A 26,958-nucleotide genomic window follows, 5' to 3' on the forward strand; every position below is an offset into this window, starting at 1 on the left:
AGGATGCGACGGCTTTCCTGACAAATAAACGACAACCACGCAAATGGCGAGCCTCAAGTCAGTTTGCGACGTCGTTCTCAGTTCAAGGTCAGACGTCTCTCCAATCGGGTGACACTTTACACCCGCCACTTAACCCGAGCTCAGAATCGTACTATTGACCGGCGAGTTGTCCTTGCCACTCGCAAAAGGACCTTCCCAAGATGCAAGACGGCACTTTCAGGTTTTTTTGGGACCACTTTGTGACTCGGGACATTCTTTGAGGTCTTTGAGTAGATCCATTCACGATACTGAGCCAAAATTCTTCGGTATTTGGCCAAATCCTGAGATAGTTGCGGACTCTTCCTTTTCCCAACTTGTCATTGGCCAAATAGTCGGCGTCTTGTTCTCAAACTGGGCCTTCAAAGAGACAACATTTGTACAAAAGAGAGCCCCACTTGACCTTCCACACACTGTCCATCACACACACACACACACACACACACACACACACACACACACACAAGCGGCTCTATTCTGTCCCGGTCTGTATTTTATTTCCTGCCTGTCTCTTTGTGATAGCACATTGTGGAAGCTCTCAGCTGTCGGGGCCTCGGAAAGGACTTTCCCTAAGAGCGGCGCTAGATAAAGAGCGGCGCTGAAAGGGCTTGCTGTCACCTTATCTGCGGGAATTGCGATAGAGCCCAGGTGAAAGTAAAGACTTTGGCGAAAGCCACTTGCAGAAAAAGTGAGTGGGACCCCCCCCCCCCGAGGATTTCAAAAGCCCTGAAGCACCGTCGAATGATGAAGAACTGCAAACTTGACTGTTGCTTCGCCACTCCATTTTCGCTCGTTGTTTTCTCCACATAAACGTGACCTGCCAGATGGGCAAAGTGGGCCCTTGTTTTGCCGTGAAAAATGAAGTGCGAGCTTCCACGGCGGCGCTCCGCCCCCGCCGTTCTCCTCCGCCTATACAGTCCTTGGCTTTCTTCCCCGTGTTTGGAGCGAGCAAATTCATCTTGTCAATCCTCCCGGGAGGGTGTAGCTATGCGCCTCTGTTTACTGTGGCAGAAAGTTAATATAAATTTTCATCAGTGGGGGAAGTTTACACATATGATTCTATTTGTCCTTCATTATTAGCACCTGAGTCTGGGGCCTGGGTAGGCATAATTGTCTACAGACGCAGGCCAAATAGATGCAAGGCAAAGGCAAATAACCACAGCCCAAAATAATTTGATGCTTGTGTGTTACAATCCGCCACCCAAGGAATTCTTAATCTAGAGAATCAATAAACAAGCAGTCGCAGGGAGTGGCGGTCGAGATGAGAGGAAGAAATGAATAAGGTGATGTGTGGATGTAAGCGCGAGGTGAGGAGGGAGGGGGGGGGGGTGAGTTGACGACTCAAAGTGCAATCGTATCCGCGATAGAGTGAACCCGTTACCAAACTGTGAAGTACAACCCTAATATCCATATATATTTAAAAAAAAATATATATATATATATGGAAAATAAATCAAAAATAAAAGTCAATAAATATTAAATAATATATATATTTATATATCTATCTCTGGTTGACGGCCGGGAGTGTCAAACGTCAACCCCTTCTACTCCCTCCACCAAACACAGGTCACGCACGCAAAAACATCTGTTCCATACACGGAGGCCTTCGTCGCCGTGTTTACGCCCCCCCACCACCTTCCCGCGCCCACCTGCGTCGCGGTTCCAATATCCCGCGCATCCCGCTCATAACAACAACTCCCAACGTGGCAGCAGGCGGGAAGTGATCTGCGCTGTCCAAACACAATGTCACAGCTCTTCAGACATATCCAATTCGGATGTCACGGCTGCATAACGCGCGGCTCTCCAGGTGGATTTGAAAGAGTGACATTCTTAGCGGATGGCTTATTCCTTGTGTACACACGCTCACGCCCGGCCGATCCTCCACACACAATAAGCAAAGCAATCTGGAGATTTGTAATGCTTTCTGGGCCGGCTCGGCTAATGTGTTTCATGCTTGTTGAAGGTCTTTGCATGCTCCTTTACAAAGGTGCATTGTGACGCCTCTTCCTTATTAGCTTGCTCCAAACACAGAGAAGCTGAATGGACGGGGATGATGTATTATTTTTCTCCCTTTTTTTTTGAGCGCCCGCCCCTTCCCCAATCTGTCAGTCTCCTCTTCACTCTCTCCAGTGATCTGTGCATGCCTATTAATATGGCCCAGGAATGCCTGTGTAAACATTCTTGCCCCCCCCCCCCCTCGCATAATACTCGCCTGTATGGCCTTTCTCCCGACCTCACTATCTGAAACCAATTACAGCGGTTCCATTTGGGCCGAATCTTATTTTCATTAGGATCCCCGTGTCACGCTCTCGGTCGCCCTGTTATTTTCCCTCCTCTTATTTATTTTTTTACCCAGCTCAGTGATAGATATCAACATCAAATATGCCTCTGAGTGCTTTGTTATTTATATAGCGAGTTAACCCCCCCCCCCGCCCCTCTGTCTAGCTCTCGTTCTCATTCTCAAGAATGTGTCACATTGTGCCGTTTCTACAATGTGTGCATTAATAGAGCGCCGATGTCAACTTTTTTTGTGCATAGCAACCCGGTTTAAATAGACGGCAGGTATGCGGCGTGCCACGTTTTTATTTTTTTTTTTGTCGACTTGTGCTGCTCTTCAGCAAACTTTTGATGACTTCTCGCTCTGCGTTTTGTGCTGTTGTGTGAATGTTGTGGAGCGAGACAAAATGGCGACTTATTCAGCATTTTGCGGGGCGGAACATGTTTTAATGTCTCTTCTCTCGGGTTTTACGGAAACGCACAAAATGGCCGCCTGCACATGCAGTCAGCTTCTTTTTGAATAAAATGTACAAACGGTCGCCGAAGCTGATGAGATCATCTTCAGCTTTCTCCTTGCATGCGTGGTTCTGTTTCGGATGCTTTTGTTTGTTTGGCACTCAACTTTTCGGAGGCTCCGCGTGACTCACACGCACACGCATATGCAAATGAGGCAGTGGCCACTGGGCTCCCCGTGGCAAGGAGACGGATCAATGCATTTCGGACCAAGTTCCCCACTCAAGTGTTTGTTTACTTGAGTCTGGCTCCTCGTGTGCAGACGCCCGACTCGGTCCTTCCCGTAATTGATCACGCTGGCGACATTCCCTCGAGTGGCATAAGCATGGCAACTTTTTTTTTTTTCCCTCCCATCCCAATCTCATTTTCTTTTTCTCTTCCTCCTCCCGTCGTGTTTGCTCGGCATCTCAATGTACTTGTTCAAACAGACGCGTCATATGCAGCTGTTGTCATGGTTACCGGCACGCAGCCACGTATATTCCCCCAAGAAGTTTTTTTTTTTTTTTCCCGTCGTGTCCTCGCAGGCTGTGAAGTTTTTGTGGGAAGCACTTGATGCTGATGGGCCGGGCGTAGGAGATATGCGGCAGGCGGCAGGCAATGTGGAGCAGCAGCAGCTGCGCGCGACGATGTTCGCCGCTGCACGCTTTCATCCGTCCGCTCTTGAAGAACAGGAGAGAAGCGGCGAGACCAGCTGCTAGCGTACCAATTCACCAAACCTTGAACAGCGCCATCTTGAGTTTTTTTTTGGGAACACATTACGTAATCACTGTGACGTCACCTGCGCTAATAACGCGACTGTGTTCGTTGTTGCCTTGTGGCGTTGTTTTTTTTTTTTTTAGTGAAGTGAACAGCTCCAAAAAAGAGGCCGGCTAATGAATTCATTCGGCATCCAATGCAGATTTTTTTTTTTTTTTTTTTTGTCCACTTTAATTACAGCTCCCGGGGACACTTCACGTGATGCTAGCTGGACTTCAAGTCGCTATTATGAATATGCAAATGTGGCGCTAATGCGCAGAGAGCCAAGTGGGCATTTCAGTCGAGCACACACTAGACGGCTCAATTCTTGTTTTTATATTATCCAGACAAATGTTATTTATCGTGTTGGATTGTCAGAAATCCATTTTTTCCTTTCTCACCCGTTCATTTTTGTCTTTCCTGGCAGGCGCTACAAGCAGCGAGGCAATTACTCTTGCAGCAGCCAGGCTGTGGCCTGAAATCTCCAAAGAGCCAGGACAGGCAGCGTCCATTGCAGGTAAAACGGCTCCCTACCTAATCGCCCAAAGTCCATCTATAATACAACAAGCGCCCCCCCCCCCTCCCCTTTACCCCCCCAAAAGATTGCATCCCTTCCACAAGTGTGTTTGATTTTGCCCTCGCAATCCCTCTCGGATCTGTCGCGCAATCCTAAAGCCGGACGAGCCGTGTTCGGCAGTAAGCTCGACGTCGGCATGTGAAAAACATCCAAGCGAGTCACGGCAAATCCGAATACTTTGGAGCGGGCTTATTTGCCAATATCAAAATTCAACAAGATTGGGTTGAAAGGATTTCCACTTTTTTAGCATAAACGCTAAACGCCTCTTCACCGTGTTTGCTTTGAACTCTGGGCTCCGCTAATTGCGGTGAATGTGACGCTACCGATAACGTGCAAGACGTTTTTTTTTTCTCCATCAGTTAACGTTGTTGACGCCATCCTAGCAGGTTGCAGGCTGCTAATTTTATCCGCGTGTCGAGGCTAATTTGCCTCATTGACTGTGAGCTGTCTATTCCCGTTGTCGGTGATTCAGAAAAGGTCACACTTGCGTCGACGCGCGCTTCCACCTCTGTCACGCCGATGTACGCATTCACACGCCGCACCGACACCTGCCGTTATCTCACGCTCCTCATTGTGCTCGAGGAACTTTGTTGTCCTTCCCGGACTTTTTTTGTGATATCGTCATTCCTATTTGGCCTCAACGAACGCAACTCAAGGGAGTTTGCGTGTCGCGGAGATTTTGCCTCATCGAGGGCTGTACGCCATTAAGGAGTGGCAAATTGGCGCGCGCGTCACTCAACGATGTTTTGGCGGAATCTTCCGATGGCAACACCTTCAATTGGCGTCACCCCCCCCCGCTGGCTTAATTAGGAAAAGATACGCTCGGCAAAGCGCCGCACATCGGGAGTGCTAATATCACTTGATTATTTGGAAAGATGTCGTATTGTTGCCGTTGAACTTCTTGTTCGCCTTCGTTCTTGAATACGTCCCGGTCTACAAACACGTAGTGAAGAGACAATATTGAAAGGGAGCACGGCGGGCCGTGTCCAAGCCTCGAATAACAGCCCCACAAGGTAAATATTGAATATTTACATTTGCTTACTCCATCCTTGCTCGCTGTTGGCCATAAGAATCGATATGATTCGGCGGGCTTGTCGTCGGCCGTCGCTAATCCAACTGTTGAGCCGGCCTTTATTAACATCGTCCACATCCCGCCTCCCCAAAAAAGTCGCCACAAGAACATCGTTGCAGGAGCCAGTCCAATGGCACTCATTCCAGGTGACATTTTATCGGCGTAATGCTTTTGTTGTGGAAATGTCATTGTGAAACGGCGACAAGGAGGTTATTTTACGGAAAAAAAGGCCCCTTGGTTACTTTGACTTATTTGCTACGAGGCATGTTCAAGTTATCAAATTCAAAATGGACATTACGACAAAATGGAAGTTTGCTTCATTTCATTATTTCAATGAATCAAATAGTTTAGTGTGTTAACGTGGCCAATTGAAGTAGCGAAACTACATTCAAGTGAATTCATACTTCATTTGCGTTTAAGACCAAAGCAAAACATTTGTGTATTGTAATGCTTCAAAAAAAAAACGACGAGATGACCTTGAAAAAAATCGAAATCACAAAAAATATTCAATCATTTTTCAAAATGCTTCCGCTCTGCTTGTTACCAGTCCACAGATTCCACGACGGGCTGTTCGACAGCGCAATCATTTTGGGAGCTTTTTCTTTCCAACGTGTTTTCCAGCACGCACGCTGATCCCCGTGCGTGATTAACACAGCAGAAAGTGAGGAAAGGATTAATACCACCGTGACATCCCGCTTTCCTGATAAATCCTCCGCCGTCTTCCTCCTTCTTGTTCGCCAATCTTTGGTATTTAAGAGAGGGAAATGATCCATAGATCACGCCATGTAAATTATTTAGTACACAAGCATCTAAGTGCCTCGGCTTGCAGTTTTAATTACCCGTATTAGTGGCTAAAGTCGCTCTCGCCTGACTAATTCTATCCGCTCGATCGCTGGCTGGCTCGGCGGCGTTGACGATGGCGCTCTGGCACCGGCACACAAAGAAACGAGTCGCAAACACGCATACAAACACGCAAAGCTCGGCTTCTGCACATTTGCGTAATGTGACAGCTCTATTATTACCCGCTAAGCCCACGGGAGCGCTCAATAAACACCTATTTCTGACGCTAAATCTCCCCAAACCGCCGCCGCCATGATGCGCTCAACGCCACGCACTTCTTCTTCTTCTTCTTCCACTCGTATCGGCCACGTGCAAGGTGTTTATACACTGACATTTGAAACGCAAATAAAAGAAACGGCGACAACGAGAGGCGGGGAGGATTACCGAAGCCGGCGCGCGGCGACAGTTTCATTGGCGTGCGCGTAATGCGTCCTCATGCTGCGCCAAACCCACCCAAGGCGGCTTTCGCCGTTGCCACGTGCCAGTTGAGGAGATCTCGGAGCTCGGCGCCCTCGCTTTTATCCTTGTTGGGTGGTGTCGCAGTTTATTGCGGTAAAAGAATCTTGGGGAATAATTTGTGCATTAAATTGCAAATGCAAAATTAATTTTTAAAAAATTGCAGTTTATGGTTACGTGAGGACGGTCACCCCCAAAAAATCCAATTTGCACCTCCTATGCATATTGTGTTGTGGTATTCTGCATGAAGTCGCCACTACGCTGTTTGTTCCTCTTGCAGCACAAAGTTGCCACCTGCGGAACTTTGACTTTTATTCAACTTTTATTAAAGCGCTTTGTTTAATTCATCTGCTTTGCACTCTTCCTCTATAACTTTCACAAGTGATTTAAAAAAAAAAAAAAGTGTTGATGAGAGCAGGTTTGCCTACATCAGCATGCATCCCCACCCCCCAAAAAAAAAAAGAAATATCTGTGAGCTCACATTTCCATGTATGAATAGCCGCTGGTTGCGTCTGAAAATAGTGATCACAGCTAAAGGCCACGCAGAAAAGTGGGGGAAAAATATGATGTATTCATGAGCAAAACTCGTGTTGACTCCAAGAGCGGGGACGAGAGGGGGTGGGGGGGCGTCAGCACATTTAAAGTCAAACATAACTGCTTTTTTCGAACTGGAAAACAATTTTTTTTTCCTCCACCCGGTCCTCCCTCCTCCTCCTCCTCCTCCTCCTTTTTTTTTTTTTTTTTTTGTACCTACAGGACAAGCTTGGTAAATTGCGAGGACAGAGCAGGTTCATCTTTGTGATGCAAAAGGAGTTGAAATGCAACCCCAAGGCGCTGTATAGCCGAGTTTGGAGAGAGGAAAGAGGAGTAGGGGGGGGCGAAAAAGAAGTATCTCAGACCTTTGATGTAGCGGCAACAAATTTACCTTGTGACAGAAGATACATGGCCGCAATAAACGAGTTCTACCAGCACTTACACATGCAATCAGATGATTCTGGCCGGGGTGTTAATTGGATCCTAACCGCCAGATCTGATACGCCTGGGCCCCGCCGGTGACGGGTGTGTGTGTGCGGGTGTGTGTGGGCGTGTGTGTGTGTGTGGGGGGGGGGGTTGTTGGAAGCCTTTCCAAGTGATGAACTGTAATTCAGTGAGCTGCTTGAAGCACTTGTAATTTACTGTGTGTCACTGATGAAGAGGCTGATCCAGTGGAAGGCCGACTTACCTGCAACATCACAGGCGAGTGCCACTGCCAGCTACCCCCCCCCCACTCCACCCACTCCACTCTATTTCAGCATCTTCTCTACTTCAGCATTTTTCTCCAAACCCCGCGGGGCGCCATCCGTCGCCAGCCGAAGCGCGCCACTTGAGCGATATAGCCGTGCTATTTGCAATGATAGCGTCACAAACAAGCGAGCGGCGCCTTCAAAAGGCGTAATCAACGTCGATCTGCATGTCGAGATAAATCAATGAGGGAAAACTCCACTAAGCCAAACCAAACCCCCACCAAATCTCCTCGGGCTCCTTTTATTAGAAGCTTTTACATGATGCTTCTTTATGTTGTGATAAATGAAGCTTCCCGCGTACCGCCGAGCGCTTATGGAAATTGATTTGGGGAAAACATTGCGTAATCTACTTAGCCGGAGTCCTGACAATCTTCAGTATCGATCTTCCCTTTTTAAGGCCAAGACGCCGCCAGGCGCGCCGGCGCGTCGTTTAACATGCACTCCAAGCGCACACTTGAACTTCGGAGTCGCACGCTGGCTACGGCAGGTGCCTCCGGGGGCCAAGACCCCCTCACGCCCAAAGTGGCGGCCATCAATAATTGTGTTGCCGCGTTTGGCACTAATTGGATAGTAAATGAGCAGTGTCAGCTCCAGGGAGCCGCCAGGTCACAAGTCCACAAGCGAGGAGGGTCGGCTTGAGTTTTAACCCCGCCCCCTTGGGACGAGGGAATCGGGCTTGCTGATTGTGGGCCTGCTTTTCATTGTCTTTCTGCCTCCTTTCCATGTGTACAAGCTCTGGGCTTAATTAGCAGCGGCTGTCCCTGCCAAGGATCCTCGGTAATTACCAGCTTGAAGCTTTCCCGTTTCTCAGCGTGTCGGACGCTACCGGACCGAGCTCTTGTCCTTGGTAACCGTCCCACACCTCCCACCCGTGTTTACGGCTGACGTCCAATCACCGCTTCCCGCCACACATGGCGAGTTGTCCTCTAATTGTTGAACTGGCCTATCGCCTCGGCCCGTCCGAAAACGCCATTTAGCGACAGCACGTAGTGGAAATTGCGTAATGGTGGGAACGTTTGTCCAGTCCTTCTAAAAGGTGTTTTTCAAGCTCGCTATAAGAAATTGACCCCTTTTTAAGATACTGGGTTACGTTCGCGCTGCCAAAGCTCTTGAGTATGATATTGTCTTTAGAGTGAAATCTGCTTCTCGAGATGAAGTCCAATATTTAACGCATAACCTCTTGAGTGCCATTGACGTGAAATGTCGTCAATGGGAATCCTTACGAGGAACGCCAGCGACGGCAATTGCCGTCAGTTACATTTTTGGCCTGGAATAGGCGGAGAAAAGTCTTGGCCCAAACTGCTTTGTTCATGAAATTTGGAATGTAAATAAAAACACAAACTGTGCGGATTTTTTATTATCATTTTCGGCATCAGCTTAAAAAAAAATCCATTTCGTTTGTTCCCTACTTTCTAGTAATCGTGCGTCGTACTCAATTCAGGCAGCCTGCAATCGGCCTCTTCTGCTAATTTCAAGTCTCGTCAAAGTGTGAGCGTCATTTGGAAACTGGCGGCGAAGCATCCTCGTGGATGAGAACGCAACGATCGGATATCATGTCTCCTCTTCTGCGGCGAGTGTATGTTTGTGCCGCCGCCATCGTCATCATCGAGTAAATGCTCATTAATTTCACCCCCGCGTGGCAAAATCATTTCTCGGCGAAGCAATTCAGCCCCCTGTTCCTTTCAATTCGCCGCTCCCGTCAATCAAGCACCGGTGAGGCATCTCGCCGAATGGAGGTGTTATATTCCCGCAATTATCATGTCATATACTCGAAAATGTAAATGAACGTGTGTGTAAAATTAAATTTATGGGTTGTCAGTGAAGAATGCGAACCAGGAGAGCAATTACTTATCCGCTTTCATCTGTTCGCCTCTGATACGTCAAGCAGAAAAGCACGCCGTTAAATGCGGCGAATTAGCATTGTGCCGCACTTCACAATGGACCGCTGGCGCTTTCTCTCCTCCTTTGTTTTCATCTCTCGCTTTTCTTCAGGTGTCTTCAACTCGTTTTTTAGTTTGTATTGTCATTCCGCTTGCCTTGTTCTTTGTTAAAATGCATTTTTATAAATTCACTGCATAATTCATCTTATAGGTATTTGACCATGAAGGCCTTTATTTCCCCACTTAGACAACACCGAAGCACTTTGAAGTACAGCGAGGAATTGAAATGCAATTTCACTTGATGTATGCATGCGCATACGTTTATGTTAAATCGTAAGCCTCGTCTGCTTTTTGTGCACCAAAACATCTCGGAGCCAGCATCCAATTAATCGTCTTAATGAGTGCGTCTTTAATGTTGTTTCTGCGCTACTGTCACGGCGGGCCGACAGAAGCCGTCGTGACTGCCGGCTAATTACTTACCTTGCCAATGTACCTTGAAGGGTTAATGGCGTCGAAGGTGTAAGCGCGGCATTTGCATAATTACACGTGGGCTGTTTAATTTGCAACTTTTTCCCGCCTCCCGCTTGTTGTGCACGCCTTTCCTCCTCGTCCAGAGGAGAGGAGCCATGTCGCGGCTCCGACAACAACAAACCAACCAACCTCCTCCTCCTCCTCCTCTTGCACCTTCCGCCGAGTCCCTTCTCACTAAGACCCTAATGAACAATGGAGGCAGGATTTGTTTGAATATGAATATGAATGTGCGGCAGGGGCCGGCTGCAAGTTGACCTTCAGCTGTGATTTTCAGTTCATCAGGATTAGTCAAGGCGGGCGATCAGGAGCCACTAATGCATAATGACTTCTAAAATGAAAAATGTGTAGTGACCATGCAAATGTCTCAGCTAATCAAAGAGGGGGGAGAACCTGGGCCGGGAAGGGGAGAGAAGCTAAACAAGGACGTGTCAAGGCCTGACAGCCGGCAAAGGAGGGAGGAGAGGCACGCGTGGAAAGTAATCAAGGCGCCTTGATTAGCCGGCGATGAGGACAGGGATGTCTTATTGGCCCCTTGACACAACGCGCCGGCCGGCGTCCGGCGTGGCCGCCCGCACGACAAACACGGACGCAATTAGCATCCGCCTGGGCGTGACGACACGTTGACATTCAAATTGTGGTGAAAATCCTTTGTTGACAAGCTGCCGTTTGGAAGACTTCAAGTGGAGTTGGTTTTCTTATGTGCGGAATCCATCAACGGATGTTTTTGAACAACATCGACATTGGGCTGGCAGCGCTTTGAATCCACTTCCTGTCTGTTTCACATTCGCCCTGCTGATAGGAATAGCTCAAGTAAGGGAGTTCAAGGGACCTGCTAATTAAGGTCCACTTCTATTTAAATGGCTTCCTTTTCCCAACGGGAATGGCGAGGAAGGAAAAATAAGAACAGCAACACAAAGGCACGGCACCCACCTGTCCTTCAGCGTCTCCTCTAGCCCGCCACCTCCAGTGCACCCGTTTTATATTAAAAACAAAATATATCTATTTTCCGTCACGTGGCAGGTTCCAGTCTCAGTGGCCATGATGAGTCCCCAGGTGATCACGCCACAACAGATGCAGCAGATCCTCCAGCAGCAGGTGCTCTCCCCCCAGCAGCTCCAGGCCCTCCTCCAGCAGCAGCAGGCTGTCATGTTGCAACAGGTAGAAACTCAACCCACCCCCGTTTAGAACTTCCGAACATAATCTGCCTCACAAAGAAACCAGAAAGAATCTGAATCAGAAGCGCTATGCGACGCACAGAATAGCACTTATCGGCCCTGATGCCACTCTGAAGGTGCCACCACATCCCATCTGCAGTTGCGCTGTAATACTGAAAATGGCAGAAGTTGTACAACGAGAAGCGTTGCGAGATCGAGTTGTGCGTCGCATTCGTGTGATCATAAAAGTGCGCTCCGTACGCCCTTGACACGTTTTTACAGAGAGGAAGCTGGAAATTGCTTCTAATTAAGCATCTCCCACGTGTCGCCGGTTCAATTCCCTCATGTGGGACTGCGGGCCACCACACGTGCTGAGTGATGACGCGTGATGTAACGTTTAGGAACGCGCCCGTGTCAGAGTTGACGTACGTTCCTCATTTGAGGCTTTGATTAAAGCAAGGAGGATTGTTTAATTAAGATTTTCACTTGTCACAATTGCTCCTCTTTATTATTGCGTGCGGTCGACTTTGCGACCGCGTCTGCCGTGGCAACTTAAAGGCACTTAAATGTTCAATTATTAATCGGGACAATTCGATTTGGCTACTATACGGGTTACGTGAGCGGTCTTGGCGCAGATTTGCTCGTGTTCTCGTAAAAGCATCAGATGCGCTTAATGAACAGGAAATACGCGTTGTGAATGAGACTGAGAGCAACGTCCTGTTGATTTATGTTCATAATCTGACTGGAGCGAGACGCTTAGCCTCCCATTCATTTTTATTTTATTTATTTTTTTTACGATTGCATATCGTCTTTGTCGCCGTTTTAACCACAATACAAAGCTGTCGAGTGTGTACCTCAGGCAACAGGTGCTTCTGCAACCATTAACGAGGTCGCCTTAGCGAATCAGATGGCTGGATCAAGTCAGTTGCAGAAAAGGCAGAAAGAAAACCACGTCGTCAACAATGCAGCTTGGCGCATTTCCATTTTGTCGTTTGCAAGAAGACGACAACAACATAGTTGCCATTAATTAAGTTTGTCCGACTCACTTTCTATGACAGCGCAAACGATCCAAGTTTGTGTTTTTCACACTTTCAATTGCGTTCGTCCAGACGGAAGAAAGATGCAAATTCCAAACGCTGTCAAAAACATTCCTGATAATGTGTAGCATTTTTTTGCATAATCAATGAGCAAGTCGGAGCTGTATATTTGGAGGAAAAGCCCGGCCGCATTTTACGCGAGGACTTGTAAATGAATTCAAATCTTTCTTGTACATCGCAATAAAAAGCGGCGATAAGAAAGCAAATTTGGCGACGTGTGCTTGTATGGATTAACGTTGGTGCGTGTGTTTGTCTGTTGGCGTGCAGCAACACCTGCAGGAGTTTTATAAGAAACAGCAGGAGCAACTTCATCTCCAGCTTCTTCAGCAGCAACATCCTGGCAAGCAGGCTAAAGAGGTAATTTGATTAGATTTGTTTTGGGGAGTTTTTCTCCCACCAATCATCAATCCGAGCTACTTAATGCAGAGGATGCCTCGACTTGCTCGACTAATGAAGTGTTTCGAGCAACAACAACAATTGATAGAAAAGAAAGCCAAAGGCGACGGGCTGCGACTCATTAGTGAATTGTTTCCACGCGCCCGAGTTGCACGGTGTGACGCTCATGAATGACATTGACGGGCAGCCGGTCAACGCAAATGGATCGCTGCCTTCTCATCGGCTGCCGATCGCAGAAGCGGCTTGACGGCCTCTCGTCCGAATGCCGTCAAATTGATCCGAAAACACACACGGCGCCGCTTCTTCTTGGTCTGCCCATTACGTTGCCCCGACAGGAAGCGGCGCGCGACCTCCCGGCGGCTTTGTTTCTGTTTGGATTTGTAAATTGTTTTCTTCTTCGCCTGCCGCGGAATATGGAATAGAAACGACTCCCTTATTTCTCCAGAGGAGGTGCGATGGGACGCGACGAGGCATCGCCTCACCGTATCGTTCCATTATGCAGCAGCTTGTGATTGCGCGCTCCTTCCTTTTTTTATCGCGGTACAAATATCGGGAAACGATGCCGCGCTGCTCATTTCCTTTGGCGTCCGATGAACTCGGATAGATCCATTGACCCATGACCTTTGGAGCCGATATTTCATTTGAAATCCACCGCGGTGGCTTTTGGAGGCAAATAAAATGAGAATTGTGTCTCTGTCCCAATATTTATGGACCTGAGTGTATCACGTTGAACTTTAAGCTGAAATATATTAAAAGTCAACGTCACTCTCCCTCTCAAGGATGCTTGAGGACAGCTTAATAGCGTAATAAAAGATACAGGAGATAAAAGGTCACGTAATGTGCTGACAAAGCAAAGTCACACCCCGTCCACCCCGAAAAAAACAAAAAAGAAAATAATAATAAATATTTGTCGTATTGAATCTGAAAAATCGCAATGTTGGCAAGCGAAACGTGTTTCAGAAGTCTATCTAGTATGTTTACGTTTCGATGAAATGAATAAAAGATGGGAGCATTTTAAAGTTGGAACAAATCGTTTGTTGAATTTTGAGGTTTTTTTTTTTAATGGTAACATGCAATGTTTTGTTTTTGCTTCTGTACTTTTGCACATTGCAACAGCAGCAACAGCAGCAGCAGCAGCAGCAGCAGCTGGCCGCCCAGCAGCTGGTCTTCCAGCAGCAGCTCCTGCAGATGCAGCAGCTCCAGCAGCAGCAACACTTGCTCAACATGCAGCGGCAGGGCCTGCTCTCGCTTCCCGGCCCCGCCCCCGGCCAGGCCGCCCTGCCCGGACAGACTCTGCCCCCGCCAGGTGAGCCCGCAGAGCGCATCGGCCTCTTGCGTTGAAGGCGCAAACGTTGGTCGGACGCTTCTGGCTCGGTCTCGCTCATCGGTATGCGACCTGCGACCCTCCCGTGTTATCTCGCCGTACGTCGGCGTGTTTGCATTGCCCTCATTGCTATGCTCCTCCCGCCGGCCGCCTTGTCGCCAACTCGCCACATGATCGGGTTCGAAGCTTCCATAGCTCATTTTTGCGTCCGTATTTGCCGTTTGTCTGTTCCCGAGCACTCTGTCACCTTGCTCTTGTTGTTGTTTACTTCCAAGGAAAGAGAGAGAGAGAAAAAAAAGGGGAGAGAGTAAAGCTCCGTTTTTCTTGCCTAGAGCAAAATAAACACCTTTTGTTTGTTGTCGCCCCGAATGCCGGCGGGGAGATAGAAGAAGCAATTCCGTGGTGCTGAATGTTGCATCGTGCAAGGGTGGGCCCACGTAAACACCAGTCTCAGTTCTCAAATTTTTTTCTGCGTTCATTTGGACATTTTGTTTGAATCCGTAAAAATGTCTCCATTCGTATATTTCTACTTTAAGCTCACTCGCTAAATAATTGCGAGTTAATAATTGTACTACATTACATTACACATTCTGATTTAATTAGGATTTTACGTAAAAAAATATTTTCTTTTTTACTATAAATAATAAAACCAAATAAATTACAAAAAAGAACTTTACATGTAAAATTATTTTAATTATTATATTATTTTTGCCATTTTTCCTAAAAAAAAAAACCAAAAAAAAAAGTAAAATAACAATATTAATATTAATAATTTAATAAATGAATTATTATTCGGGCTTTTTGAGGTTTTTGAGATTTTTCCATTTTTGGCTTTTAAGTTACGCGATACGGATTTTACCAAGCATTGTTATTTATACCCAAGACATTTCAGAAAACAATTTTCCCTGTTGCGGAACCGAAATCTCAATGAATAAATATTGCAAAATATGATGATGATGAAAACCTGATTCCGAATGTCTGCATCGCAAAATTAAAAAAAATCTTCCACTGCAGCCGGCCTGAGCCCGGCAGAGCTCCAGCAGTTGTGGAAGGACGTAACTGGAGGCGGTGGAGGCGGCGGCGGTGGAGGCGGCGGCGGCGGCCACGCCATGGAGGACAACGCCATCAAACACGGCGGCGTCAACAACAGCGGCGCGGGCGGCACCGGCGGCCTTGACCTCTCCACCAACAACCACAACAACAGCAGCAGCAGCAGCAGCAGCAACTCGTCGTCAACTACCTCCTCCTCCAACCCGCCCAAAGCGTCGCCGCCCATCTCGCACCATTCCATCGCCAACGGACAGTCCCCCGTCCTCAACCACAGACGAGAACGCGAGCGCGAACGCGAGCGCGAGAGGTAAACATCAGTGCGATGCGATGAAAATGAATCCCAGACAAAAAAAAAAAAAGAGAATACCAGATGAAACAAATAACAACACAAGCTTGTTTCCGTCTCAACTGTGCACACGCGTCTTATTTGTTCCCGTTCAAAGAGGCGCCATTGTTAACTACAGGGAAAACAAGATGTTTTGTTTATTTGTTTCATAAGTTGATCACAAAACAAGAGGTTTGTCGTCCCAGAGGAGGAGCGCCCGCGCGCTAGCTAACGCGCGGGCGTGGATATCAAAAGCTAGCGACGGAAGACACGCAGGCAGGCACGCACACAACAACAAACCTCCCCGGCAGACGAGACGAGACGAGATAACCCCCGCCGACATTAAGTATTTAGCGCTTTCTGCCGCTTTTGGAAAATTACCTTCCTTGCTTGCTTGTCATGTAAACAGAATACACGATGCCTTGAGTGGCGTTTCCAGGATGTTTATCCTTGTGATGGCGTGTTTTATGAATGCACCCGTGCACCAAAACACTGACTCTTCACATATCGGGACATGCATTATTCAAAGGCTTTACTTGGGCGCTATTATAATAAGGCCTTCTGGTAGCGCTGCTTGGAGGTGGAAGTGTTGTGTAATTGGTTTACAGTAGATGCTATCGCCGCCGTGACACCGCAAGGCGGGAAAAAAAGGATACGTGGAGGAAGCCGGAGGAGAAAAAGACGTTATCGGCCCGCGTCTCGAGGGCCGCGCGCTCATGATCGAACGAGGAGTATTGTCGGGAGCGCTGCTTACCAACACGCCGCCGATCGATGCGGGGTCAGCCCCCCGTGAAAAAGCCGCCGACAGCCGAAAGGTTAAACTGTCATCTTTAATCGGGTGGGCTTTCTCGGCGGGCTCGCGAACAGGCTTGGGGATTTCCTTTTTATTTGCTTTCGACTTTTTTCCAAAAATGCCTCATTTTAGATTAGTTTTTTTAGTTTTTGTTTTTTTTTACATCTATATTTGACCATATGAGTTAGCATCTTACATTCTGGTTTAGGAGGACATAATAGTTACAAATGTATCCCATGGCATCCGAAATAAAAGGTTCTTCTTCCTCGCATCCAAAATCCCTTTCTTTTTTTTTTTTTTTTTTGCATCATGTCTCCAAACTTGAACTTGTCTCATGGCCTCTCCTCTCTATTTTCTGCAGTTCACAGCATGAAGAAACCGGCGGCTCCCATCCCTTGTACGGCCACGGCGTGTGCAAGTGGCCCGGCTGCGAGAGCATCTGCGAAGACTTTGGACAGTTTTTGAAGTAAGATTAAGATAGGAATACGTGCGTCGCGTCCACAAGCTCATATTTCTATTTCGTGAGTCGTTGCAACAACACGTGGAGCGACAATATAATAGTCGTCACAGTTATATATTCTTGATCCTCTGCGAAGGACTACGATCACTGGCGTACTGAAGACCATTTGCTATGAATATAAAAATGCCCCAAAATAAGATCAATCAACTCAGCGATTAAAGCCCAGGCACAAATGCTGAACGGGGTTTCTCTGTTGCCTCTTTGACCTTGCCGACAGCTCGTTGACGGGGTTCGGCTCGAGCGGCCCCGGACCCAGCCGGTCGTGATCCATAACAAATCTCCTCCGCGGCGTGGAAGCGCCTGATAGGCTTGTGGAGGAAGTCGTCAAAAGGCTAATGGCAACTCGCACGGCCGCACACTCGCCTCCACAACAAAGGCCCGCCATTCGGCAGCGGAGCCAATGAACTCTTCATGCTCCATCAACAATTTAGTTAATTAGCTCATTTGTAATTGGCCGGCTTTGTTGCCGGGATGTCAGCGAGGGGACATCAAAGGAGGGAAGGTGTTTGCGGCGCCGACGATTACAGGTTATCACGCCGCCACTCACTCGGAGAAGAAGGCTTTCATTTGAATATTCTAATTAGATTTGTAATTAACTGTGAAATAACGATCCGGTGTGTATATAAACGGCCACGTGGATGCAGTCCGCAGATTGTTGTGACTTGGTTTTTTGTTTTGTTTTTTTCCGCTGCAAAGCCAAAAACTCATCCGGCTTACGAATGAAGCGCATTAAAGCCGCTGTTTATTGGGCGAAACAGCCAGACAGTTTATTAAGCTGCATTTTCACGCACTATCAACTCAGATTGTGAACCTTAATTGACACCATTGCATGGGAATGAATCCGAGGTGAAAGTAAATGACGGCAGCAGCCCGACACGTCCCTCGCCGACGATGCGTCACATCGAACCCGGGCTATTAGAGATAATGAAAGCTACGATTGAAAACAAAACATTTTTTCCTTCTCAAAATAAAATTTGAGCCAAGCGAAAAACGCATCTTTCGTTAATCAAACTAACTCTAATGATCCCGAAAATACCCTTTGCATTTGTTTGATATTTTAAACAAAAATTGTATTTTCAGGTTTTTTTTAAAGCTTTGATTTCAGTTTATGAACAAAAATACTTTTCCAATTTTTGTTGATGCAATTTTTTCTAGCTCGACAACTACTCCAAATATTAAAATAAAAAAACAAAAAAAACTAAAACTAATACAAACTAATAAACCCGACTTACTGGATAGAAAAAGGAAATAAAAAAAGAACTCTAAAAAGAGAAAAAATCTGAAACCTTGCATCAAACAAGCACTATCCCTTTTCCTCATGTATCACTTGAGCCCGTTTATGTGGTCCGGCGCAGGTAGTCGAGTTTGCCTTCCAGCTTGGGGACGAACGCACGCATGAGGAGGCAAGCTTGTGTCGGATTATGTTTTTTTTTTTTTTCAGTCATCTTTGCATCACCTCGGTACGCTTACTTAAAGATGGTCTGTATGCTCTAAGGATCTAGTGGAGGTAGCTTAGTGGGTTATTTAGGAGACACTGTGTGGAAAAAAACCACAGGTCAGACACTGCAATAAGCTGGCAAAGTGATGCGAGAGGGGAAGCGAGGCAGCAAGTTGAAAGGTTGGCTGACAGTTTTTTTTTTTTTTTTGTAGCGATGCTTTCCACAACATCGCCTCCAACAAAACAGAACAGCGTCTCGTTTGGCTTGTGCGCCCGACACGCACGTACACACCCCAGCGAGTCAGAGGCTGGCTCTCGTACACTAACCCAGCCGGCACATGAAAACAGACGGCAACAAAGGAGGCGGGCTCGTCACGGCAACAAAGATGGCTGCTCGCTGGCGTGCCTCCGAGCGCTGATTGTCGGTGTCACACGGAGGCCTTTCATGTTGCCGGAGATGCCAGTTGACTACACACGCGCGGCGTTTAAACGGGGTTACATAAAGCGGGTGTCAGATTTGGATGACAGTTTCCATGTCGCGAGATGGGTGTGGGTTACGGGTGTGAGGAGGAGGAGGAGGAGGAGCTCGCTGTTGACGTTGCGCTCAGTGCCTGCGACGCGTTTAGTCGTCTTTTGTTGTGTTGCGCCGGGGAAACGTGTCGCCATCAGCGTTTAAAGGCGCCTCCGAGTTCTTTGAAGTGCTCTCACCTGCGCGAGGTAGCTGCGAGGTGGCGACAACCCAACGGGCGCTCTGAAGTGCAAAATAAGATCCGGTGCTATCCAAGCGTTTGCCGCGTGCCCGTTTTGCCGATGACGCGCTCGCCGGCCTTATTACTGGCACTCACGTTGAAATGGCGAGCTTGGCCCGCTAACCTGCCGCCTGTAACCCGCTGCTAATTAAACCCACAAGGCTGCAGCCAAGTGTCTCCATATAACACACACACACACACACACACACATGCATCGTGTAGGCAGTGAGGCTGCCCCCCTCCCCCCCGCAGCCCCTTGATAGTTGAGCTTCCCCTCTACCCTTCCACATGTCTGCCGCATTGTGACAAGACCTTTAAAACGGAGGGCATTACTTATGCATCGCCACCACGGGGAGAGCGTATGTGCGCTTGCATGCATGTGTACACATGCTACACGCGTGTTTTGCTCGTACCCGAGCGTCCGTGTACGGCGCAGTGCGGACGCGAGCGAGGAAGTCGGCCGCGAAGCTCGCAACCCATGACAATACGCGCCGACAATTAGTCGAGCGGCATCGGAGTGTCGATTTATTACCGGGCCCTGAGTGGACGCTGATGGCCCGCATGCATATTCATATCGGATAGAAACATCTGCTTCTTGGAGGTGTTTTGGTGATTAGAGACTTGCAGGATGCAATAAAAATAAAACGAGTTGGGGGGGGTGGTAAAGCTATTTATTTGTTCACGCGGTCAATTCCTGTGTTGTTTTTGCGCTCTTGAAGTGGAAGTCAAGTCAAAAATGATTTTCTATGCGTCTCTTTTTCTGATTGTTGGGTTTGCAAGCTGAGCGCACGGGCACTTGGACGTCAATTTCAGTCAACAGCAGGTGGCAGTACAGGACGCAGTTGCTCCATCCTTATTCCACAAACAAAATATTAATCAGGATACACTTTTTAAGCTCATAAAAACCATTATTGCAAAAAAAATAAAAAAATACAAATCAAAACTGCGGCTTTATCGGCTCAACTTTTCACTTAACAATATCTCAACATATGGATTGCGCTTCTTCGGCATTGATTTTATCTCTGTAGTGTAAATATAAATAAAATAAAAATAAATTAATTAATTAATTAATTAAAAAAACGTACCGACCAACCTAATTGAAGCAGTTTTTTTTTAATAGCATTTTACCAAATTGCAACGTCAATTTGAATTTAATCAATTGTTCAGCCCTAATATATACGTATATCTAATTTCAATTCGAGCGGGCGTCTGTGATATGTTCATTTTTTGCAGCTCGGTTGCACTCCACTTCCAAATGAGAGGCCCCGGCCGGCTCAGTAAAGAAGGTGTATTCTTGAATGATTGTTTCTGTCTGCCCGCCTGCGTCCCCCTCACCCCTCCTTGTCATGACTCTCTCCGTCGTGTGGAATTATTAATGCACAGTAGGACATGCTGCCATTTGAATATTTCATAAATGTAGTAATCTTCGCTGTAATGGCTTCACTAACTGGCCAGTGGCAGGTGGTGTGTTTTGAATCGTTGGCAAACATGCGGACGAGCTGAATTCAGACAAAAAAACAAAACTTTCCTCCCCCTCGCTGCACCCCCGTCCGCCCCCCCCCTTTTTTTTGTAATGAGGTATCTTTGGGGACGGCGAGCAGTGGGCGCGGTGCTTTTGAAGCAGCTGTAATTCATGACACGCGCCATACATCAAGTGCATAAGATAGCATTCTGGGCAGTGAAATGAAAAGGCTATTTGCAACATTAGTTCCCTCATCCTGCGAGGGACGCGATTAAATGATTAATGAAATGCCCCCTCTTCTGCATGCACATCCTGAAACAGCAATTAGGCGGCGGGCTGCACAAACACGCCCACCCCCTCACTCGCTCATCTCAAAAATGCTTGAAACATTTCTGAACGGAACAGGATGGATCGCCGCCGACCGAGTGCGTATACGCGTTCACGACGAACCCGGTTTCTACCGGAAATCATCTTTGAAAGTGAACCTCTCGTTACGCCGGATAAAGTGGCAGCTTTGGCATTTGTGATGCGTCCGTCCTCAAAGCTGGCTTGGCACGTTTGCCGCCGACGATCTTTCACAACCCCACAAATCCTTTTTTAGGGCCGGGCCGGACAACCACGGTGAGGTCTTTCTAGTTTTATAACTGGGCAAGGAAAAACTTCAAATCCCATTTTAGGGAAAATTAAGAAAACCACAAATGAAGCGCTATATGAGGTGTGGGCAAACTACGGCCCGGGGACCACATGTGGCCCATTAAACGTTTTGATCCGGCCCGTTGAACTTGAAAAAAATTAAATGAATAAACCGGTGTGTCAAAAACAGATATTTTATTGTAATGCTTTTGTTCATTTTCATTTAAAATTAAATGAAACATCCCCACTCTAAATAAACACACATCAGGCCGGGCAAAAAACAAAAAACAATCCATGTTAGAGGTTTATTGTGCCATTTCCCCAAAAGAATTCACGCTCCGCTGCGTCTGTACCCCAAAGTGGCTCGTCATAACTGCTCGTCGGTCTACGTTTGTTTTTCTGCTCCATATTTGTCTCTATGACGCTTTTGTGTTGTAGGGACGAAATCCAATCGAGACAAAAAAAAAAAAAAAAAAAACCTCATTGAGTGTTGCAGCTGCAAGGCCGTCTCTTTCTTCTAATGAGGCGAACACAGCAGATCGCTTTAATGCCAGTCGGAGGAGATGCTTTTGTGTGTCAAAATGTTGCCGCTGTTAAATGGTGTGTATTGTTTTGCGTAAACGAGGAGACAAAAGGCGAGGCGCTGAGCCAGCTCCTTTTCCTCCGGCTGAAGTTGGCCATCTCAACCGGCGCGGGCCCATTGTCATGTTAAACATGGCGCCACACGCCGGCATGTTGCTTCTAATTACCTCGTTTCAATGTGGAACAATGGCGCCCTAACCCGATCCTATAGATAATTCCCCCACCATAGAAATTTTCCCCAAATCGCATTGAAGGTGATACTGACGTGGTGCTGAATAAGTGAACGTGTTCGCCCGCAGGCACCTAAACAACGAGCACGCCCTGGACGATCGGAGCACGGCCCAGTGTCGGGTGCAGATGCAAGTTGTCCAGCAGCTGGAAATCCAAGTAAGTTCTCTCCTTGTCACGCGCGCTCGACTCATGACGCCGTCGCCGCTTGCGATTTGTCAAACGGGGCCACGGCGAGGTGGGCCGCAAAAAAAGCGAGCACCTGACGAATTCAACAAAGCCGCCAAACAATGAGATGGTCGGGCCTCGCAGCCAAAGCCATTATGGCGCTTTTAATTGAATTAAGCCGCTGCTTTATTTTGCCCGCTTTGCTTTTTTCTTTCCAATTAATAGCGAGCGCGTCTCTCCCGGTCTGCCGTGTTAATTAACTGCACTTTGCACCTGAAGAACGCTCAAAAGGAGGGAACTATTTTCAGTAGGTGGAGCGTGACCTTATTAAGAAGTCATGCTGGCGAGATAATGAGAGCGCTGATTGAGCGACATCATTGCTCGGCGCCGCTGACATCTGCTCGTCTTTCTCTTACTTTTTAGCGAGTCGCGTCAGAAAAGAAGCGCTGCAGTCAGGTCCGTAAATGGCGGCACATGGACTTTGGTGGAATTTCAGGCAGGGACAACTGGTAGATCATCACCCAGGATGAAATCCAGCATCTGGTCAAAAATATGGATGGACCCGACTCCGCGAAAAATTTGTTCTGACCCGGTTTGATCTCAAGACTGTCGAGGCTTTGGTTGTCACGACGCTTGGTGAGGGGTCCCCCGACAAGATAAAGACGGTCGCCCAAACACAAATTGGCTAAGAACCAAAACGTGCGTCTGTTCCTTCCCCTGATCGAAACCCAATTGAACATCCGCGGAAGGAAAACGACCGTCGGTTGTCTTCTTTTGCGTTTCCCTCGACTAATGAGGACCTTCTGGAGGTCCGGTCGCCGTCACTCTTGCCCATGTATGAGATTGATGATGGTCCACGAAGGCTCGGGGCCACTAACAGGACCCAGAGAGGCGGGTCCGTCTCCCGCCATGTTTGGCAGGACCCCTTTCACCTCTTGCCAGCCCGCGGCTGCGCTTCCATCCCCTTGACGGCGTCCGCGGGACTTCAAGCCCATCTCATTCCTGCCTCGTTACCGGCCGGGCCTCGCTGACCCGAATTCCGCTGTTGACAAAAAGATGAAGCGTTATTTGTTTTTTTTGCCTGACCTGTCCACATCATCCTGCGTGTTTCTTCACTTTTGGACTTAATTGTCTCTGCTTCTGTGTGCGCTCTTTAACAGCTTTCCAAAGAACGCGAGCGTCTTCAGGCCATGATGACCCACTTGCACATGCGGCCCTCCGAACCCAAGTCATCTCCCAAACCAGTGAGTGCATATTGCTCCGTAAACACGCCGGCGACGAGCAACTGGTTTGAGTGACAGCTCCAGATGAAGATGTAATGGGTTCTGTATGGCCCGCTTGCGGCGGGAGGACGACAACTTTGGAAGTGTATTAGGTGGTCGAAGAAGCGTGGAGAGCTCGGCGAAAACATCGAGGCTTCTGGGGGCGGGGGGAGGGGGGGGTCATTTCACCGTGATAGAGATAATGGCCAAAGCAACCTGTTGGCTGCACGATTGAGCCCCCTCGCACTCAGACGTTGTCATTTCAGCAACAAACAGCAGAAAATGATAGCCGAGGATTGATACCGAATGCTGATCTCAACACGCCGGTGCCGCTCAAATTGGTCCCGCTCTCGATCGCCGTTTAACATCTTTCATTCCCAAAATATTGTCAGCCTCCAATTTTTACACATTGAAATTTTGCCGTTTGCTGCTCAGTAAGTGGCCACTTCCCTTCATCGAATGACGATAATCACGTGATCGCATAATCATCGGATAATTCCATCAGGAATCAAACTGCCTTTTTCTTTTTTGCGTCCTTCTCCCTCTTTCTTCCGCAACACAACGGTTCCGTGTCATCCAGTGACGACGGCGGTGACTCTAATCCGCGCTGAATATGAATGAATGATGTTAATGAAGTATTGCGTTACAGAAAGCGCACATGAAAGAGCAGCTAATTGCATTTGATGCCGCTGAAGAAAGCGTGGAGGGGGGGGGGCTTTATTCTGACAGAATTCCTAAATGAACATTTGGGAGTGTCCTCATTTTATGGCTTCCCTCATCTTTGAGGGTATCGTCCTAAAAGTCGCAATCGGCAATTCTTGGTTTTGTTCCGGCCAGTCATCGATGTCCTCTCGTAACTTGAAACAAGTTTTGATACAAAATGCTCTTCAATTTAATTGAAGTTGCCGGAAGTGACTTAATGTGCGTTCGAAATCCAACGCAAAGTTTCAAACTCGTTTTCAGGTCAATAAAAAGATCCACTTTGAACCTCTCCTAAACTTTTCCTCTTCTTGGCGGCTCTTTAATTATCACCCGAAAGGCCCAAAAGCGAGCCGGCGCGTTCCAACTTGACATTTGATGCGACTTCTCGCCGCAAACGGGCCGAGCGATCCCCTCTCGCCCCGTCGTCCCCTCCTCGCTCCCATCTTTGAAGTCGTCCCCACTTGTCGACTCACAATTAAGGCAATTTGCTTTGAATACGTAACGATGTCATTACCATTCCCGGCCGGAAATTAGCGGCACGGCTGAAAGGTCAGTTTGGCGTTTTTCCACTCGGCTGGAGATTTGGGAGCAAAAGACGGACAATTAGTGAAGACGCGGCGCGGCGTCTGGAGTGGCCTCATGCTTTTGGGTGAGTGACGTACAAAGTCAACGAGTCACTCTTTGTTAACGTTTCCAAGTTTGGGGATGAGTTTGCCTCTCCGATTTCGTCAACTTCACTAAGGTGGCCCTTCTTTATCGTCCGATGACGACCCGAGCAGCCAGACGTGCTCTTGAATAAACATGAAGGACTTAGACGGCAAATGTGCGGTGGGGGTGCTTTCTATTTGTGCTAAGGGAGTGCGGGTGTGATGAATGGAGAGATAAAGCGAGATGGCGCCCGATAACACGCGAGCTGATCGTTGGCTAATCTGGAACAGCGTGCTCTAATTAGAAATCGCGTGATACAATTTGGGGCTTGTAATTAGCCGAGATGGGCTGGCTCCTTTCCACGAGGCTTGTTAGAGGAAACATGCAGCTGCGTCGGGGGGGAGGGGGGCAGCGCATACACGTGGCTCGCCGAGAGGGGCTGCCGGATGACTCGACATGTTGAATTTCCGAGAGAACATGACCAAAAACAACTTGGCTTGCCCATATTCGGAAGTGTTCGTCGCCGGTTGCTTTATTGCTGTTTGCGCTCTGATATCACTCCGCCAGCCTTCCTGACATTGCACTACAATTTGTTCTGTGCATTAATAAGTGCAGGGTGAAAAGGCCTCCTGAATGGTTGCGTTGTGTCTTCCTTCCAGCTCAACTTGGTTTCCAGCGTTACCATGTCCAAGAACCTGCCGTCGGCGTCGCCCCCGAACTTGCCGCAGACGCCCACCACACCCACGGCCCCCATCACCCCCATGGCGGCCATGCCGCAAGTCCCCTCGGTGCTCGGCGGCGCCAACGTGCCCAGCATGGGCGCCATGCGTCGACGCCACTCGGACAAATACTCCATGCCGCTGTCGTCGGGTAGGTCCAACTACGCAGCGCCGGCGTTTTCGTTCCCGATTCTCCGTTTGATCACGACGGCGCGGTTGGTTAGCGCGCACGCCGCTCCACTCAGCCAGATGTCTGCTGGCTTTTGAAAGAGCAAGCCCGTTTTTAATCACTTTATATGTAAATAGGAAAGCTACGCTGCGCATAAATATTACATCAGTGTTAATGAAGTTCAAATAACGGGCGAGTAAATACAATATTTATTGCATTAGGACGTTTCTGACTTTTGCATTTTCAAAATGTTCCGCCTTTGATGTTTGTATTTACTGGCTGTGTTTAACGTGAAGTCACATCAATTATTCAGCGTGCGGCTAACTAACTGCGCCGATCTCATTTTATGGATTTATTAGTGTTTAAGATCTCTCATGAGAGACATTAATTAAAAATGCATTTTGTTCGACATGGAAAATGCTGATTTGATGTCAACCTCCATCCCTCCCCTTTTTCTTTCTCTCTCGCTCGCACCCCCCCCCTCCCCAACCCCTCCTTTTAATTTGATGAAAGTGTGAGCCAGTGCAATACCTGGAGGAATAAAAATGTACCAATTATTTCAGGTGGTGACACAGTATTTATTTTTCCAGAGATTGCCCCAAACTACGAGTTTTATAAGAACGCAGATGTCAGACCGCCGTTTACTTATGCAACCCTCATAAGACAGGTGAGTGGGAAATAAATTAACTTTGCCTGATTAGATTCAAATTAATTGCGGCATGAATCACGGCGCCTCTGCACTCGAGATCTGCACCCTCGCGCGCGCGTGTGTGCGTGTGTGTGCGTGTGTGTGTGTGTGTGTGTGCGTGTGTGTCACGTCGTTAGGAAAGCATTATTTGATGTCTTCTCATTCCAGGCTATCATGGACTCGTCCGACATGCAGTTAACGCTTAATGAAATCTACAGCTGGTTCACGCGCACGTTCGCCTACTTCAGACGCAACGCCGCCACTTGGAAGGTAGGCCCCCCACTCCGCCCCCCCAATTCATAAAACAAACAAAAAAAAAAGGGCGCTGACTTTCCGTGGCGGCACAAAATAAAACATTTGAACGTCCAATTGAGTGAATTCAACCAAAAGAACCTTTTGGAGCGTGCGCCCTCCTCTTCCATCCCGATGACAACATCTCTCAGATGTCTTTTTTATTTATTTATTTATTCCCCCCCCACTCCCACCCCCTCCCCACCGGGCGCAATTAATTGCAAAAATCTCGGCGTAGGGGGAGGGCTCCGACGCACTAATTAAACAGCAGCCACTCCATCATCAGCACCTTTTGTTGAGCGTGACACCCACTCCACCCCCGCTTTCCCCCCCCCGAGCCGCCTCGTCGCTGCATATCAT

At 47.9% G+C, this 26,958-nt stretch overlaps 1 protein-coding gene across 7 annotated transcripts in view; it reads left to right on the forward strand.

Annotated features, from left to right (window-relative positions):
* The window catches only part of foxp2 (forkhead box P2), a 95,437-nt gene that overhangs the window by 59,715 nt on the left and 8,764 nt on the right, over positions 1-26,958 (forward strand). For 5 of the 7 annotated variants that reach the window (XM_088285802.1, XM_088285794.1, XM_088285839.1 and 2 more), the window contains 11 exons: positions 3,989-4,078; positions 11,221-11,358; positions 12,719-12,808; positions 13,964-14,153; positions 15,186-15,528; positions 16,701-16,805; positions 22,023-22,110; positions 23,280-23,363; positions 25,391-25,601; positions 26,183-26,286; positions 26,476-26,577. In XM_088285802.1, the coding sequence (XP_088141928.1) occupies positions 3,989-4,078; positions 11,221-11,358; positions 12,719-12,808; positions 13,964-14,153; positions 15,186-15,528; positions 16,701-16,805; positions 22,023-22,110; positions 23,280-23,363; positions 25,391-25,601; positions 26,183-26,286; positions 26,476-26,577 (1,545 nt within the window). The remainder of the gene's footprint in view (positions 1-3,988; positions 4,079-11,220; positions 11,359-12,718; positions 12,809-13,963; positions 14,154-15,185; positions 15,529-16,700; positions 16,806-22,022; positions 22,111-23,279; positions 23,364-25,390; positions 25,602-26,182; positions 26,287-26,475; positions 26,578-26,958) is intronic. The other 2 variants (XM_088285831.1, XM_088285822.1) reach the window with 2 other exon arrangements.

This window comes from Idiotropiscis lumnitzeri, chromosome 2 (assembly GCF_059441095.1).
Source record: "Idiotropiscis lumnitzeri isolate Australia: NSW breed Sydney's pygmy pipehorse chromosome 2, RoL_Ilum_1.0, whole genome shotgun sequence".
NCBI classification, from domain to species: domain Eukaryota; kingdom Metazoa; phylum Chordata; class Actinopteri; order Syngnathiformes; family Syngnathidae; genus Idiotropiscis; species Idiotropiscis lumnitzeri.